The sequence below is a fragment of the Schistocerca cancellata genome, chromosome 4 (genome assembly GCF_023864275.1).
Source record: "Schistocerca cancellata isolate TAMUIC-IGC-003103 chromosome 4, iqSchCanc2.1, whole genome shotgun sequence".
Taxonomy (NCBI): Eukaryota; Metazoa; Arthropoda; class Insecta; order Orthoptera; family Acrididae; genus Schistocerca; species Schistocerca cancellata.
The window spans coordinates 641,732,931-641,752,435 of NC_064629.1; the positions used below are offsets into that span (position 1 = coordinate 641,732,931).

Below are 19,505 nucleotides of genomic sequence, written 5' to 3' on the forward strand. Positions count from 1 at the left end.
AATTCCTGGAATTCAAACAAAGGGTGCTCGGGTGGGAATGAGAAGGATCTCAGTCATAGTTATGAACTGGGAGAGTTAAAAGTTCTATGTTAATTTTCAGTCAGTTTTGGTCAGAAGGGTTTGTAGCAAAACAGTGTTTAACTGACCAGTCCAGCATGACTGAATTACGGTGAGACCCTGACAATGAAGATATTTTGAAAAGGACTGAATCACCTTAGGGTTCAAGGTTCATAAGGGTTGGATAACAATGGCATTGTGGGTTTCTTTCGGTTCCGTGGGTGTTGAAGAGGAGCTTCTGGGGGGCGAGGCACACAGCAGAGGTCAGCAGGGCAAGGTCTACATGCTAGAAGTGGCTGGTAGGGATGGGGTGGGTAATAGGACTTGTAGGGCAGTGGCACTCAGAGGTGGAAGTAGGATGACTTCAAACTGGGTAACTTGTGGAGGTGGTGTATGTAATGTTCTTGAAGCTGTTGGAAAGAAAGAACAAATGAGAGATGTGCTGTAAGAAATTAGGATTTTACAATAGGTGTACTTTACCAAGGGAGCAGAGGTAGTTCACTGATGCCTGTGATAAGGAATTTTGTGTTTGGAGGACAATCTTTCTGAATGAGACGGATTGGAGGAATCAAAAGACTTTGAACTGACATAGATATATGCAGCAAGGATCCATTAGAAATGCAAGGTAACTTTAGGGAGAGAAAGAGAATATAAATGATCTAGAGAGATGATCACTGCAAGTAATAAATATTGTGTAAAAACCTGATAGAAAGGGATGCAAGTAAAAATGCAAAATTTATGTATGAAATAAAAATGTGAGATGGCTACAGATAACTGAAAAACTGTTTGAGGGTTTGGCAACAATAATGAAAATAGCATTTACAAAATGGACTGTAAGGATAATTCTGTAGCATGAAATTACTTTATTGTACATACGTGTAGCACTTTGAGAAAATGCCCACATATATGTACCACTCAGAGAAAATGCATCACAACTGGCCATATTGTTTTGGGAATATCTTGCAAAATAGTACAATGGGGCTGTATAGAAACATTAAAAAGGTCCAATGCTCATATGCAGAAAGTGCTCTATAATTAAAGCAGCTATTATAGATACAATAGAGTTTTACTTAATGTTAGCTTTACTGCACTAGTGAGAGGTGGTATTCATGTGTATGCAGAAACATAAAAGAAAGAGTAGGAAAACATAATGACACACACACAGAGAGAGAGAGAGAGAGAGAGAGAGAGAGAGAGAGAGATACAACTTTTAGACTAGGGCAAAGGACAGATGGCACTGCTCCCTATCATGTAACTTTGATCTGATTCAACTATCTACTTCTTTTACACTGATACTGTCCTCTCCATGGCCTCCAGCTTCCTCTGTTTTATCTTGCTTGTCCCCCTCCCCCTTTTAACCTATACTTCCACATGGTGCCGATTATGACTTCCTATTTCATTGTCTACTGTATGTAACTTTCCCAGTCTGTATCAGAGTGAGTTTGGTACTTCCATATTCCTACCCTTTCCTTCACTTTCCCTCCCTACATAGCCATCATCCTCCCTTCTTTTCCTCTTCCTTTTTCCTCTCTCCATCTCCATTCGATACAACCTCTCACAACAGGTGGGTTGGTGTGTTCTGAAGGTTCGAAAGCTGTTACAAGTACCAAGTTTTGTTTATGTTATCTTCTCTGCTACCACTACTTCAACTAAACAATTAAATGGTGAGTAGTTATCTTCATTCTTTCCATTGTTAAAAAAAATTAAGGGGAATGTAAGTGGTCCCTTACTGTTTATTACAATTGGCCAAACTGTGTGTACAGACACAATGAAATTCAGCAGACAAACCACATACAAATATGCAGTGGAAGGAAACTTTTAACACATTAGCAAATGTATAACATCGAACAAATCTACTTCCCCTCACGAATTCTGTTTAAATTTGCTTTCAGAGATACAGTTTTCACTAAATTTATGAACACAATAATACATTTTTCAACTACTACAAATCTCTAACACAACTGAAACTTTATGTTAGTGTAATTTTCACTTTCATTCCACCTTCTTTGACTATAAAAATGATTTTTTAACACCTCCTTCCAAAAATAAATTTTGAGTTCCCCCCCCCCCCCCCCCCCCCCTGGTGTCCCTCACCCATGAATCACCTCTCCCACTGATGATGAAATCTTCTGGGTTGTTTGTCCACATCATCTTCCTCTTTACACTTCAAGAGTACTTGACATTTCAAACTCTCTGCTGGGATCTTCTTCAGGATTCTGCTAGTGTCCCCGGGTGACTGAACACTCCAGGGCACCAGAAGAATCCTGAAGACAATGCCAGGAGAGGAGTTAACATGTTGAGTATTCTAGGAGTTTGAAGAGGAATATAATGTAGCCTATAAACTCTGACAATTTTAGTGTCAACGACAACAGCCACAAAAGCCTGCAGACTTCTACAGGGTCGGCAACATAAAACCAGCCTGGAAAATACTTATAAGACTGACACAGAACTGATACCTGTTCATGAACAGAATCTCCCACACACTCTGTTCTGAGTACTGTGCTGTGTTGTTACATTCTACATCTACACACATACTCCACAATCCATCACAAAAGGTACTTTGTAGCACTAGTGATCATTACCTTACCTGTTCCACTCACAAACACACTGAGGGAAAAACAATTGTCTGTGTGTTTCCATATGAGCCCTAATCTCTCTTATCTTGTCTTTGTGGTCCTTACACAAAATGTACACTGGCAGTAGTAGGATTGTTCTGCAGTCAGGCACAGGTTCTCCAAATTTTCTCAATAGTATTTTCACAAAAAGAATGTCATCTCCTCCCAGGGATCCCCATCCGAGATCAGAGACCATTTCTATAATACTCGTGAACTGACTGAATCTCTCAGTAACAAACCTAGCAGCATACCTCCGAATTGCTTAGACAGCTTCTTTTATCCTGACCTGGTGGAGGTCCCAAACACTCTAGCAGTACTCACAAATGAGTCACACAAGTGTTCTATATGTTTTCTTCTTGGTAGATAAGCTACACTTTAACAGGATTTTCCCAATTTACCGAAATTGACCATTTGCCTTCCCTACCACCTGCCTTAAATGCTCATTTCAGATTGTATAACTTTGCAACATTATGTCTAGACATTTAATCAATGTGACTGTGCCGAGCAGCACATCACTAATATTGTATTCTCACATTACAGGATTCTTTTTTCTACTCATCTGCATTAACTTACATTTTTCTACATTTACAGCAAGCTGCCATTCATCTCACCAAATAGAAGTTATGTCAAAATCCTCCAGCACCATCCTAAAGTCACTCAACACAACACTTTCCTGTACACTACAGTATCACCAGCAGTCACAAATTACTGTTCATACTATCCATCAGATCATTTACGTATATAGAAAACAAGAGCAGTACTATTAGACTTTCTCAGGGCTCTCTTGACAATACCATGGTCTCTGATGAACACTTGCCATTCAAGACAACATAATGTGTTCTATTACTGAAGAAATCATTGAATCACTCACATATCTGAAAACACATTCTGCATGCTTGGACCTTCATGAAAAGTCTGCTGTGGGGTACTGTGTCAAACACCTTCTGAAAATCTAGGAATACAGAAGTGAGTGAGTGAGTGAGTGAGTGAGTGGAGCAGACATGTTTAGTGACTGGTTGAATGCAACACAAAATGATGCTCATGATAAAACAGTGTGTGTTCGCAGATAACATGTACAGATCTGTTTTTCCACACAAGAGTTTATGATTGGATGTGTTTTGGTAAAACCTCCCACAAAGTCTGCAATGCAAAACTTAGTGGCAAAATGACATGATAAACAGGTTCTGTGGCGAATAAAAACTGTAACCATCCAAAAAGAATTTGAATAACAGAAAACACTGCTCAAGTTAAGAAAAGCCTGGAACAAAGTCTGATGAAATATCAACTCCTTTTATCCATGCAAGTGGAAATTAAGAGATCATAATATCAAAAAATTACCAAAAAGGATCTGCATCAGAAAGGGCTACATAAGAACACTGAAAATGCTACTTCTGCTACGCCTCAGGCAGAGCTGCTACAGAAGTCTTACACTTTGATAAATCAAGCACAGCACTGTGTCAATGTCAACAGTGGCTACTTGCAGCAGATTCTATGGTGTTAACAAATGTCAATCCCATATCAGTCTTAATGCAAATATTTTTTTCCCTGCAGTTTCATCTTGCCCACCCTGTACATCATCAGAACCATCACCATCTATTGCTTCTCCTCCTCCTCCTCTGACCTACAATTTCTGTTCCTATTTTATTTTCTTGTATTTGCTGTCTGTTCTTTACATGAAAGGGTTTCAAAATGTGAACACAGTCAAACATTAAAAATTACCCCAAAGTTACAATATGAGAACCTTTTGAAAAGTATATACTGATTATTATGGAAAGCGTTTCAATATAATTAAAATCTTGCTTGCAACTGTTTTTCATGAATGGTCAGATTGAAAATTAACAGGGCAAATTTTTACAAAAAGATCAACTGCCTGATAAATAAACTTTTTAATTGCTGTAAATACAAGTGCAATGTAAAAATGCACGAAGTTAAAATTATATCACATATCACAACAACAAAATGCAGTGATTTAATTATGCACTGAAACACACTTTTTTTTATTCTACTAGGCATAAATGTGAACAAATGGGGTAGGGAGGGGGGCACAGTTCACTCTAATCTCTAAAAGCAAAAGATGCAAGCATTTCAGTATCACAAAAAGGCTCACAGCGGCCGGTGCAATAATACACATCAAAATGCATTTCATCATGTTATCACATACATACCTTTTTGGAAGTCTGCAGCACATAAAAAAATGAATACAGATTATTAAAGGGAAAGAACTAGTCTCTGAAACACATGTCTGCAAGAAACGGTTTATTGTCACACATAATGAATCTTTTGAATCTGAGCCTTATTAAGCCTGTTCATGTTACTCACTCTAATCTTTTCTGCTCTTGCTGCAACGCATTCACATGGTTCTTGAAGACTGTTTCTGCTTCACTTGTGTCTAATACTTCAAATGGAATCCGTGTTTCTGACACATCTGTCAGGTCACATTCTGTCCATGGAATATCGTCTGGGCATTCATAAAAATACTGGCTAAAATCTGGATGCTCTTTGAGACGAAGTTGTACAGCCGGCCAATCTCTACAATATGACAAATGGAAACAAGCAATGTTTATACACTGAATGACATGACTTTAAAAACTGGAAAGAATAAAAAGAAATAACATTTACATAAGAACGTTCACAAAAAATCAGGAGTAAACATCATTCCTCTAATGGCTTTTACAATACAGTGTTATTCAACCAATGAAAGTACTATCTATATTGTCTTCACATTAACAAATATTGATTTCGTAGACTTTCCCGGCGTAATAACTGCTGATATTCTTCACGGGTTTGCAGCCTGATCATTTCGTCGTCCAGATGTCTGGACGACAACATGATCCAGCTGCAAACGTATGAAAAATATCACTAACAAATATTGTCTGATTGTGTTAAGTCGTGACAATGTGCAGCAACTGAAAGTAAGTTCCTCCAGTAAATACACTCCTACAGCACCAATGAAATACACAAAATGGAATACTTCTTGTTTGAACACAAATTTTGTGTTAATGAACTTGGTAGCACTCAATGTATTGATACATTCTGATTTATGCAAAGACCAGGTTTTTAACTTCTAATGAGAAAGATATAGCTCTTGCCTACTAACTGTAGGCTCACTGAGAGATGTCTATCGCCAGGAACCTGCCACTCTGTGTACAACGTAGATAATGACAAAGCATTTAGGGAACCTGCCACTCTATGTACAATGTAGATAATGAGAAAGCATTTAGCCCTCTTCTCTCAATTCTGAAGATGTCACAACTTCTGAAAAACTGTTTAATTCCTATACCATATGATTTTATACTTTTATTGCCCAGCAATAATGAAATTCTGTTTCTGCAATCTTATGGAGGATTCTCTGGAGGATCTGACTTTAATGGTATCCCAGACTTTATTATGACTGGGTCTGTCTCTGATACAGGCTGAGAGCTCTTACAGGCCAAAACTGGTAGCAGGTGAAAAGAACAAAACTGGTGAATCAATAATAATTAATTTACTACAAATTACAGGAGAGCAAATGAAATACAGAAAATGACATGTGAGTCCAACTTGTACACACTGACTTATCGTTATAACCTGACCAATGGAATGAAAAGTTATTTAGCCAATATAATAAGGCTTCTGCACATTTATGAATTTTTATTCACCTGAATGGCCAAGTCTTTACATGTATCAATGACTTGCATACTCTAGGCAAGACTGAGTCTCATTGAGTGCTGAAGTACATGAGTTTGTGCAGAGATAGCCATAGCACTTCAAAAGTAGTATTTTTTATGAAGCCATATAAAATTTTAAAATGCAGGTAAACATTATATAACACATAGCATGTGACACACACACTTTTGAGCCTGTAAGCTAAGGCACTGCCCCTTACAAAGAGGAAAACAGCACAGTGCTATTATCTAAGTTTAGACTGTGAATGAAAAATTTCTTAAACTCAATCACTGTTTGGTGGATCTGATGATTCGCTATGGGCTATGTTATCAACATTATCCTTGACACTACCAGCAACCTGAGATGCAATCAATACCACTTGATCTTCCTGAGCAACAAAACCATTTTAAGGATTCATGTCAGGCATGAAGATGACCAGGTCCACAACCTTATACTTTGAGTGCAAATCACAAGACAAACTGAAAAGCTATTACTAATCATAATGTGTTGGCTTTCGCGGCCAATGCCTTCATTAATTAAAACTTCCGAGCTAAGAGGCCATGGTCGAACAGTAGAAATTCTTCCTCCAGAGGTTTCACTGCCAACGACGGGCAACATCTGAGGTATGCCAATGCTCACCTCAGAAGATGTTGTCTGCAGTTGGCAAGGAAACGTCAGGAGGATGAGTTTCTATTTTAGCTTGGAAGTTCTAATTAATGAGCTAATACCAGTTACAATAGTAATAGCCTGGCCCCATATTCACCTCTTAAGACTCATACATGTGAGGACATCATCTTCAATAATCTTCTGCTGAACATGCAACTGCTGATGAAATTCTGCAGTTCGACAAACAGTAGGATTGAGAAAGGAAGGGTAGGGGAGGGCATTTAGGGATGGGGAGGGGGATGGGGAGGGGAGAGGGAGGGAGTGGAGGGACGGGAGGAGGAGGGGGAAGGGAGAGAGAGGGGGATGGGAGGAGGAGGAGATATTCCTGCACAAATTAAACAGTTAAGCATTTTTAAAGCATTCTATATTGTACTCTTGAAACTACCTGCTAGCTGTCAATTTCTTAGGAGTATCACAGCTGATGGAGATCATTAAAGTGTGTGATGATCCTTATGCTATCACTGCTAGAGCTGGTGAGACTAAGAGGTGTGCTTGGGTAATCTAATGGTTAAGGCAACAGCCCATGAAAAGCATGAATCCAGGGATGTACTCTATATCAATGCAGTCATCTACATAAGATGGGTAGTAAAATAACGAAAAAACCTTTATTAACAACAAAAAGAGGGCCAGCATTGGTTGTTGAAGTAGAAATCTTAATTTATATTGCAGATTGATTTCAATCACTGTGTGATCATCATGAGTGCTAGTACTAAATCCCTGTTGTCTCTTAAATACAAGCAGTAAAACTGCAATATCTGCACACATCAATGAACAGTACTTTTCAGACTATTGCATGCTCATCCCTGCAGTTGGCCTGAATCAAACAGAAAATATGGAAAATCTCTACTACTGCTTTGAGAAAATGTAAAGAAAATTGCTGATGCATTTGGTATAGCAACAATAAAACTGTCTGATGTGATGACACCATACTTGTGGCATGGCAAACATAATAAAGGTAGATTAACAGAGGAGACAAATAATGACAAATAACCAGTCTCAAAAGTACAATACAATTTTGCTGCTTGTACTTATGAGTCCGCAGGGCTTTATACTATCACTGATGACAGTCACACAGTGATTGAAATAGATTTGCAACAGAAATAAAGATTTCTACATCAATGACCAATGCTGACCCTCCTTTTGTTATTAATACTGGTGAGGCGGTCATGGTTCATGCGGCTCCTGATGGGGGTTCCCATTCAGAAAGTCTTTGTTAAGAAGTGTAGCTTCTTTGTGCTGCAACATCACTTAGAAGTTTATACACTGCAAATCATTTACTACTGCAGTGAAGCAAGTTATATCATGAATATACTGGGTGGACTACTGCATATTCACTCCTGCAGTTGTCTAGGATCACACAGGAAAAACAGAAAATCTCTACAACTACTTGGAGAAAATGCAATGAAAATTGCTGATGTATTTGGTACAGCAACAAAAAACTATCTGATGCGATGACATTACACTCGTGGCATGGCAAACATAATAGATCTAGACTAACAGAGGAGACAACAAAACTGAAGAAGAGAGTTAGTGTGAACAAGTGACATCACAGAAAAGTCAGTGACTTTTGGTGTTGTACAATATCAATACCACACCAGGCAGAACACATACCGGGTTGGAAATAAACCATGTGATGACCTTCCTATCTGTAGCTGTCTTGAAGACACAACTCCAGCTGTACGTGCATGTAGTGCCACCACTGTTCCAGTATAGGACAACGCCACACTGAGGCTAACCCAATTGCCTAGCAGTCTATGAATGGAGTCAAACTAAGCCTCAGCAAGTTGTAGTAGCATTTCTGTATTGTGATCATTTAGGCTTGCTGTATCGGGTTAAGTAAACACAGTCTCAAGCAGATTACATGTATTTCTAATCATTTCTGCTTTCTAAGCACCCACCTAATCCTCGGCACACACCTTGGTGGATTCAAAACTTGCGACAAGTATACACCCACAAGTTTTCTGGTTCTACTTCTCACTCTGCAACCACCTGGCGACAATATTTACCTGTCTGTGAATCTATTTCTTACAGATTTGTCACCACTACCATGCTTGCCATTTCTTTATTGTGTCCTTGTTTCAGACCCTGGCTCTGCACCTACCTGCAAAATTAACTGCATTTTCTTGTACTTTCAGAGCCTAACTATTTCATATTTTCTCATATTTCTCTTGCTTTCATGTGTTGCTCATCACTAGCCCTCCACAAGAAGTCACTAATACCGATTATTCAGTTTCAGGCGCAGCAGCTGAATAATTTAATAGAAATGGTGACAAAAACACTCACCGTGTAAGCCAACCTTCTACCACCGCCTCCCATCACCCACAGCACTGCCACAGCCAGCAGTGCCTGTTTCCCTACAGCCATTCTGTGCTTTTGACTCAATGCGAGAGGAATGGTTTGAATACCATGTACAGCTCAATACTCACCTGCAGGCACATCATACTGAAGGTAGGGACAAGCAACCATATTTTCTTGTGACAGTAGGAGTGACTGTGTATCATATCACCTACAAACATTTTCCTACCATTCACCCTGAAAGTGTTCCGTACAATGAACAAATTGCTGCTCCAGACGAGTACTATGATGAACAGGTTAATGTGACAGCTGCATGTTACAAATTCTTTCAGTTGCAGAGGCAACCTAATCAAACTCATAAGGAGTGGTTATCAGACTTACAAGGGCTTATGCATCATAGCATATGGACTATCAGACCAATTGTGTGATTGGATTGAGGAGTTCCTAGATAACAGGACGCAGCATGTCATTCTCAATGGAGAGAAGTCCTCCGAAGTAAGAGTGATTTCAGGTGTACCGCAGGGGAGTGTCATAGGACCGTTGCTATTCACAATATACATAAATGACCTGTTGGATGACATCGGAAGTTCACTGAGGCTTTTTGCAGATGATGCTGAGGTGTATCGAGAGGTTGTAACAATGGAAAATTGTACTGAAATGCAGGAGGATCTGCAGCGAATTGACGCATGGTGCAGGGAATGGCAATTGAATCTCAATGTAGACAAGTGTAATGTGCTGCAAATACACAGAAAGATAGATCCTTTATCATTTAGCTACAAAATAGCAGGTCAGCAACTGGAAGCAGTTAATACCATAAATTATCTGGGAGTACGCATTAGGAGTGATTTAAAATGGAATGATCATATAATGTTGATCGTCGGTAAAGCAGATGCCAGACTGAGATTCATTGGAAGAATCCTAAGGAAATGCAATCCGAAAACAAAGGAAGTAGGTTACAGTACGCTTGTTCGCCCACTGCTTGAATACTGCTCAGCAGTGTGGGATCCGTACCAGATAGGGTTGATAGAAGATATAGAGAAGATCCAACGGAGAGCAGCGCGCTTCGTTACAGGATCATTTAGTAATCACGAAAGCGTTACGGAGGTGATAGATAAACTCCAGTGGAAGACTCTGCAGGAGAGACGCTCAGTAGCTCGGTACGGGCTTTTGTCAAAGTTTCGAGAACATACCTTCACCGAAGAGTCAAGCAGTATATTGCTCCCTCCTACGTATATCTCGCGAAGAGACCATGAGGATAAAATCAGAGAGATTAGAGCCCACACAGAGGTATACCGACAATCCTTCTTTCCACGAACAATACGAGACTGGAATAGAAGGGAGAACCGATAGAGGTACTCAAGGTACCCTCTGCCACACACCGTCAGGTGGCTTGCGGAGTATGGATGTAGATGTAGATGTAGATAGCAAATTTAAGTGAGAGTCTGGGCGTTATTATAGTGATGCCATGATTAGGGATGCTATCAGTCAGAATGTGTTAGATCCTTGCATATGCAAATTCTCAAGTATCCCTACCCTCATGTGCAACAGGTTTTGGAATTAACGGAGCATCAGGACTCATATGACAGAGCCGTATTCATTCTGTTCCTATTTGTGCAATACAGAGTAGTAGTAAACAGGTTGTGCCTGTAGCCCATGAGCCATGGAGCGCAATGTCTCAGCCTGGGCAGAAATGTAAACGAATCAGTGTGCTAGGAAGCAAACTAGTGATGTTAAATCTTGCCCTCAGTGTTTCACAGCTCACCACTGGCAGGCACATCCTTGCTGTGACACTAAGTGTGATCATTATGGCATGCTCTATCATGTTCACGTGGTCTTTCTGCAAAAAATGCAAGCCCAGCAAGCACTTTGCATGTTTTCGGAAGTCCCTGTCAATGGATATCAATTTAATTTTTTCCAAGCTATGTAGTGACTCTTAGTGTTATCCACTGCAAATCAATTGGCACCTGTGCCCAGATCTTCTCCATGCCGTCATTTCTGCCAGTACCAACATACAGTGATGGCGAGGAGTTTTGAGGGCGGAGGAACGTGGTTTCATATAATATTGATACCACACCAAGCAGAATGCATCCCGAGGTTGCCAGTAAACCACGTGATGGTCTTAACAATCTGTGGCCGTCTTGAAGCCACATTTCCTGACAGTACATGCACACAGCATCACCGTCAAGAAGACACCACAACAGAGCCAGCCTAAGAGCGGAGTCAGTTGAAGCCTCTGTATTGTGATAATTTATTATGATTAGGCTCTGATTAAAGGATTCTCTTGGACTTTCTAATCAATTTAAGTGAACACCACTCTCACTCCGATTATGCGTACTTCCAATCACTTCTGCTTTCTGTGTAAGTGCACCTCAAACACCCTGTTTTTGTAATCACAGTGCAAAATAATTTACACAAAATGAACACATGTGAGCAAGTGGCCATCTCCAGACTAATGACCACCACCAAGAACAAAATAGCTTGACAAAAATGATGATAAGACCACACATCATGAGCTAATGATAATTGGAAGAAAGTAGTATGGTCCAGTCATTCTTCACTTTGCTTTTAATAACATGTTGGGCTTATATATGGCACACATCAAAACTATCTTGTACACCAGAAACAATTATGCTCATTTTCATTATGGCATTTGTGCCACATACACAGTCAGCATTATTCAAGGATTATTTTATGAATTTCCATAGCACTCAGTGTCCAACTTTGTTACTTTCTGTGGACAATATGAAGCATCTGTGGTTTATTTTGTACAATGAGCCTTCTATACCATTACTGACATAACTAAGTACTGTGTACTGAACTAGGTATGGCAAATACAATAATTGCTGTGGAAATAGTTAACAAATTGTGGGCATCCATCCTACGATGTATGGCAGCTGTGCAACATTTGTAACATGGTTCAATGCTCTACTGACAGTGTTTGTTAAGAAGTTTCTATTACTTTTGTATCCATCTTCACATCATAAAATGTCACTGGATATTGCAGGAAACTTGTAGCACATAAAAAGAAATGTGCTACAAGACATAGTAGGTTATCCAATTACAGCATTATTACTCTATTCATCAAGCTAGTACCTGTCCCTGATTATCACAAGCTCTCAACCAGGCATATATCAGCACAAAAGAGCAGAACTGTGTGAGGCAGATATGCATATGTTCATAAACAAATAGCCTGGAATGTAGCTGTTAACTCCAGTTAAACCAAGAAGGCAAATAGTGAGAATTAATTTCGCATGGAAACACAGTGTTTATTGTGGTTGGTTTGAATGAAATCAGTTTCATGCACCGAGTGTTGCTTTTTGGGCAAGTTCCCTCCCATTCAGAATCCATTCTTGGGCTCAGCTACTTCAGCAGACAGGAAGAGCTGACGCACAACACAGAAAAACTGGAGATCACATAGTGTGATATTGAGTACAGTCATCTGTTGTTACAAGTCCAAAGATATTCATTCATGCAATCGCAAGATGATTCATGATTTCATATAAATTCTAGCATCTACAATATTGTGCTACAGTTTTATGTAATTCTTTTAGATGATCAATCAGCCCCCACACCGCTCCACAATATTAAAAATAAAGATGATTACTTCACAGATATGAGTCCATTGTCACAATCTCGTGTATATTTATGGGTTTTCATTTCTACACAATTCTTCAATATACATGAAAAATGTTACAAATCTCACTCAGTCAGACCTAAATCCAGAAATGTTCCTTATAACACAATATTGGTTATCGAAGGAATTTCTTACAATTATATAATATTTGTTAAAGTAATGTGTTTCAGAAGAGCACAGGTTTTGGCATTCTGTCTTTTAAAGAAGTAACTAACTAAACAAAAAATGGACTTAAATACAATATTTTCCAAATTCATATGAAGTTAGGACTACAAATAATAATATAAATTTGTGTGTTACAATGTAAAGTGTTAAAGTGACTTGTTGTGTTCTGACAATTTTGGAAATATAACATACGAGCTTCAATCATGATGACCCCAAGGGGACAGGAGGAAGGTGGGGGGAATAACCATTTGAAGAAATTAAAATACACAAATGATGTACTCAGTACATACCTGTCTCGAAGAGAAGAAATATCAGGAACCATTTCTTGCAAAATTTCAGGAAGCATGTCCATATAGCCCTGGACTCTCTTTGCTAAATGTTCATCTTTCAGCTTTTTCACGTATCGCCGAAAAAGTCGTTGGGAACAATCCAAACCAAACAGCTCAACAAAACGAATAAAGTCTTCTTGCTGTGCAAGCTTTTTTGAAGTATAGCTCCAAACTGCTCTATAATCATTAACGTGTAAACGTATTAAACGCTGATATGCTTCCGTGCACTGTTCAAGAATTTCTTTCCTAATTCTAGCTGCCTCTACATATGGCAAAATTTTTGTTCTTCCTTTGGTCCTGTCAATTAACTGAGCTAAGACAATAAATGCTAAATCTACATTGATATTTTCATGGGCAGATGTTTCCACTAAAGGAATTGCACCTTTGTATTCTTTTCTGGCTACAAGTCGTTCTGCTTCCTTTACATATGTTTCATTGGCATCATCATTTTTAGTTGTAACAAGCACAATAGGTTTCTTCGTTTTTATCAAATTGTTTAAAATTGCTGTAACTATTTCTGTTTGTTTCTCAATTGTCCTACCCGGTACAACACTCACATCATACAAACACAGGAAACCGTCAATACTTATTTTACCATCTGGTAATACTTTTTGTTCATATTCTTTTTCAATGCCTGTAAGGAAGGAAAAATAAATACTTGCTATAATACACATGTGACATCCAGACAACACATGAAATGAGTACACTTTCATTCATAAAGCCATTACCTAATTGATTCTTGCATATGTACATCAGTTTTTCGGCAGAAGTCAGTTTTGTTGCACTACATCTCTTTACATACGGCTCCATTTTACTTCCTGGAAAAAAGAAAAACCAGAACTAACTAACAAAGACATCTTATGAATGTCTGATGTCCTGAGCAACAAACTGTAACTACAAAGCAACAAACTTTGAATACAAAGGATAGATGTAAATTACAACTAATGCTGAAAATTTTGAAAATAACAGGTATATGGGAGTTGAGGAACGTAATATTAGGAAGGTAACAATACCAGAGAAGGAAAGTTGCTACTCACCATATAGTGGAGATGCTGAGTCGCGATAGGCACAACAAAAAGATTCACACAATTATACGTGTGTGTGCGCGCGCGCGTGTGTGTATGTGTGTCTACTGCTGACAAAGGCCTTAATGGCCGAAAGCTATAATTGTGTGAATCTTTTTGTTGTGCCTATTGCAACTCAGCATCTTCACTATATGGTGAATAGCAACTTTCCTTCTCTGGTATTGTTACATTCCATACTGGATTTTCCATTGTTTAATATTAAGAAGGATTACTCTCAGTAATTTTTATGGTAAACATACATTGAATTCATTGTTTCCTCCACCCTGTCCAATGAGATTCTATGAATAAATTAGTTTTATCTTTAAGATAAACAGTCATTTGTATGTCATACAATTATCATAAACAAAATTACCAAAAATAAATACTAAGTGCACTAATTATAAAATTCCGCACAGTTCTACACTATAACTGCATCACAAGCACAATTTTTATTTACAATGGGGAAAGAGCAACTGAGTAAATATATGTAAAATAAAACATGTATAAAATAATGCACAACCTTTGAAAGGCTGAAAAGATGCGTCATCTATAAATTCTGTTTGTTCAATCACTTGAAAGAGGAAATCGATACTTTCTTCAGAACATTTGGTAACTTCACCCCAGTACAAAAAATGATCGTTATTTACAACACGTCCACTGAAATCAGTCTGAAACAAACAAAACATTGTTTACTATTAGAAATTGTTATGAGCCTAAAAACACTGACTCTTTAATGACTTGACAAATATTTTGACATTTTTATTGCAATCATACGACGTGCTATAACTTAATGCTCCACCTGTCATTTCCATTACAGTTAATAATACCGTGTGTCAACAGAGATCTCCACTCCTTGTTTCAAATGGAGTAATTTGATGAGCTCTTAAGACTGAGAGAAATGTTGCTGTCTGCATTTAATACATATTGGTGACGGGGGCTCATTGGTGATAGGGGGTCAAATAAACGCAACTACATCCAGTATAATCTTTTGGCCCCCCACTGGATATGACAACAAAACGGACACTCCCATTGTCCCTGGTTCACATGCATTGCTTTATTTGTCTGCATTGTGTGGTCACAATGGAAAATTACACCATGGCCCACATTGAAGCTCCTGTGAGGTGAGATTGTGATGGAGAAGTCATCAAGCTTTCCACAGAAGACAATACCTATGGCCGAGCAGAGCTCACTATTTTAAACAGGATAGACCTACTTGAAACTTCACTAATAGATGTTACTTTCTCAATACTTTCCTCACTAGGTTTAACATTAAACAACAGTTTTGGCATTAAAAAGGTCTCACTAACATATATAGTGTGCACATGACACACACACACACACACACACACACACACACACACACACACGCGCGCGTGCAAACGATAGGACTTCTCACCATTCTTGTCTACTTTCCTCCCATGGCATGGCTAGGGAAGGGAAAATATTGAGGTACATCCTTTCTGCACTGAAACCATCTATTCGTTGCAATGAGACTTTTGGGATCTTGCAGCCACCAGAATCATAAAGTTTGGCCCTCTTCAATACAGATCATCCACCCCAGTCCCCACAGTTACACAGGACCTACTCCTTGACATGCATAGAGAGTTTTAAACTCTGGCACGTTTCCTGTGTCGCCTGGGGTTTATAGCTATGTGGGTACCTGATGATCCCTCCACAATGGACTGGCTATTGTGTTAGGTTTTGAGGAACTAATTTGATCCATTCACACATGAGATGCTTAAGACAGGAGTCCATTGCAGGTGAAACATGCACTACATTGGGTGATGTTAGTAACATGGCCTGTACTAAAGCAAAAATTTTGAAAGACTTAAGGTTAACAAACCTGAAATTAGGAATCAAACATGAGCTAGCCAAAATGAGTGAGGAAAAGAAAGTCTGAGTGGGGGGCAGGGGGGAGGGGGGGGGGAGAGTGAGCAACCATGTTCATTGTCCTAAACAAAGGCCAAGTTGTCAACAAGGCACCTGTCCTAAAAACCAATTCAAAGAAAAGGTATAGTCAGAGAGTAGCACAGCACAAGACAGGAAAGAGTAATGCCACTGTACAATGCCCCGTGGTTGCCACACACATATTCATACCCGAGAGTGTGACATGGTGAGACATGGTATACCTGCTGTTCTCTAGCACTGATGATTTACTGAATATGGGAAAGAGAATTGTAAGCCCCTTTCGGGGGTGGGGGGGTGATGGGGTGGATGCATGACATCTTTGTTGCTCCAGCATATTTTATGATGTCATCTACACACCTTCCATTATGTATAAATTTGTTAAGTCTTTTCTTATCCCTTTAAATCCAGCATAGAACATCCCCAGTAGCCGGCCAGGGTGGCCGAGCTGTTCTAGGCGCTACAGTCTGGAACCACGCGACTGCTACGGTCGCAGGTTCGAATCCTGCCTCAGGCATGGATGTGTGTGATGTCCTTAGGTTAGTTAGGTTTAAGTAGTTCTAAGTTCTAGGGGACTGATGACCTCAGATGTTAAGTCCCATAATGCTCAGAGCCATTTGAACCATCCCCAGTACATCCATCCATATGCCTGACCTAAACAGTGATTTTGTCAAAAATAAGTTTATTTTTTTCCTAAAACTACAGTCTTTCATTATCAGAATGAGAACATTTCATCTAGCTGTTATATATGAAGACACTTTGGTGCTGAAGTACACCTATGGTATACCTGCTGTTCTCTAGCACTGATGATTTACTGAATATGGTAATAGAAAGTCCTTGGTGGAGTATAAATAATGGGGGGAGTAAAAGTAACAAATCACCACACAGTCTGTATGTCAAGTCATCAACAGGTACATAAACAAGAGTGAGAATGTTGCTACCTTTCAGACGAATCTTTCTTCAGAGCTAGTACAAAACACACACACACACACACACACACACACACACACACACACACACACACACACAGCTATATTACCCTGGAAGACTACATTGTGCCGCAGCTCAACTGGGGTGAGGAGTTGTGTATGGTTGAGTGGGTGAGTAGAGAAAGGATGTGGGAACTGAGACTGAGGGTTGGAGAAAGATGGTTAACAGCTGGGAGAGCTGGGCACTATACACACATAAAAAGAATGTGACAACAGTGAGATAGTTCTGGCTGTAGGCAGGAGTTGTGCACAGTGCACAATGATGTGGCAGAGTGGTTTGAAATGAAGAGACAGAACAGAGGAAGGAGGGACTGTGGAGAGGATAGTGTGAGTGCAAGAGGTGTGTAAACAACAGTGGAGTTCAGATTGCTGGTTCTGTTCTGAAGTAGACTGACATAACATATACATAAACTGTAATACCTCCATACCTCCCCTGACCCACTCAATCATTTGACTTGGACATTTTATAACTGCTGAATTTGATTGCTTATGTTGGCAGACAGACAAACAGAAATGTTGAGAACTTGAAATTTTCTCAGAATTTGACACCATAAGAGAACTGAGAATACTTCGATCAAAACTGCAATTACGAAAGACTTGACTGCTATTAGTGCTGCACTGCATGATGAATTGTATACATTTCCTCTGGACATTATACACAAGTTATATGTATCCATTCTGCAATAGACTGCAGTTTTATTATATGACATAGTGATCAACTCTGTGTAAATTATATTCATTCAATTATAAATTCCATGTTGTTTATGTATTACAGTCAGTGACCAGTCACCGTACCCCATCCATTCCACAAAGCCACTGTCTTCTTCACAGCAGCAGTGTTACAATATGACATTAGTAGTCCTCTGGCATGGTCAAAAACTCAGTGAACATGGTATTTAACTCCAACATGGAGCTGTGGAATACATTGTGTGACAGGATGGATTTTATGTTGAAGCCCCAACAAGTGTTCAGTAAGATTGACACATAATGAAAATAGCATACAGGTGCCTCATCCCTTATTTTTCTTCTGCATTTAGAACCCAATCTGGCCAAAAATTCTTGCTAGAGCTATATGTGGGTGCTTATATTGGCTGCCAGCTTCAATAGTTAAAGTAGTGGGAAAGGCTTGAGACAGCTGATCATGTCAATTACTGGGGGAAGTTGTACCTACTATTCTTTGGGGGATTTCTAATTTTCCTTACAACGCCAAAGGTTAAGTGCACTAATGTGGCGAACTGAACTACTATGTAATTTACAGGAGATGTCAGCACCTTACATATTCTTGGCAATTACAAGAGTTGACCACTTAAATGCTGTAGTGTGGATGTAGTAATCTGTGACCACATAGTTATCATCACTGTAATGAGAGTAAAGATTGTTAAAGACGGGTGCTATGTATTACCTGCATAATCATTTCTAAATATTCATGTTTAGTAAAGAAGGCATAGTAGATGTTTCACATGAATTTAAATGTATTATTCAACTTCCACAGTTTGATATTGAATGACAGAAAGATGCAAAACTGTTTGATAACAGTACCAGATAGCAGAAATAGCTGCAGTGCTGACTAAAATGAAGGCAAACAATAGTGAACAAATAGTTGTTACTGTATAGGAAAGCTGCACAAGTCATCTTCAAATGCATTTGAGAGACAAATTTTATCTCTGCACCTGCAGAAGACCTCTAAGAAGTCACACAGATATCACAAACCAGCCAATGGAGCACCACTGTATGTTCAGTTGCAATGAACTGGATATGAAATGGGTAACAATAAAATGAAGGCTCAAAGTCTACTTTTGTTTCCACACAATTCTTCTACAGAAGACGACAGCATTATTGTTTCTCTGTTTTTAAGTTGAAAGCAAATCTATATGTATATTTACACTCCACAAGTCACAGCGCAGTGTGTGGCAGAGAGTACTTCTGGTACCACTATTGATTCCCTCTTTATCTGTTACATTTGCAAATAGTATGTGGCAAGAACTGCTATTGATAAAGCTCTGTACAAGATCAAATTTCTCCAACTTTCTGTCATTTATTTCACAAAACATATGTGGAAGGATGTCACACATTGTCCAACTCTTCTTGGAATGTTTGGCAATAATCAAGAAACTGTCTTACAAGAGGTTTTTAAGCCACTT

The 19,505-nt window shown here is 39.0% G+C and overlaps 1 protein-coding gene across 5 annotated transcripts in view; it reads right to left on the minus strand.

The window, feature by feature from the left end:
* Nucleotides 1-19,505, minus strand: part of LOC126183263 (rho GTPase-activating protein 190) — a 308,492-nt gene that overhangs the window by 240,046 nt on the left and 48,941 nt on the right. For all 5 annotated transcript variants that reach the window (XM_049925082.1, XM_049925086.1, XM_049925085.1 and 2 more), the window contains exons 3-6: nt 14,991-15,138; nt 14,135-14,224; nt 13,368-14,040; nt 4,992-5,201 (exon numbers count right to left, since the gene is read on the minus strand). In XM_049925082.1, coding sequence (XP_049781039.1) covers nt 4,992-5,201; nt 13,368-14,040; nt 14,135-14,224; nt 14,991-15,138 — 1,121 coding nt within the window. The remainder of the gene's footprint in view (nt 1-4,991; nt 5,202-13,367; nt 14,041-14,134; nt 14,225-14,990; nt 15,139-19,505) is intronic.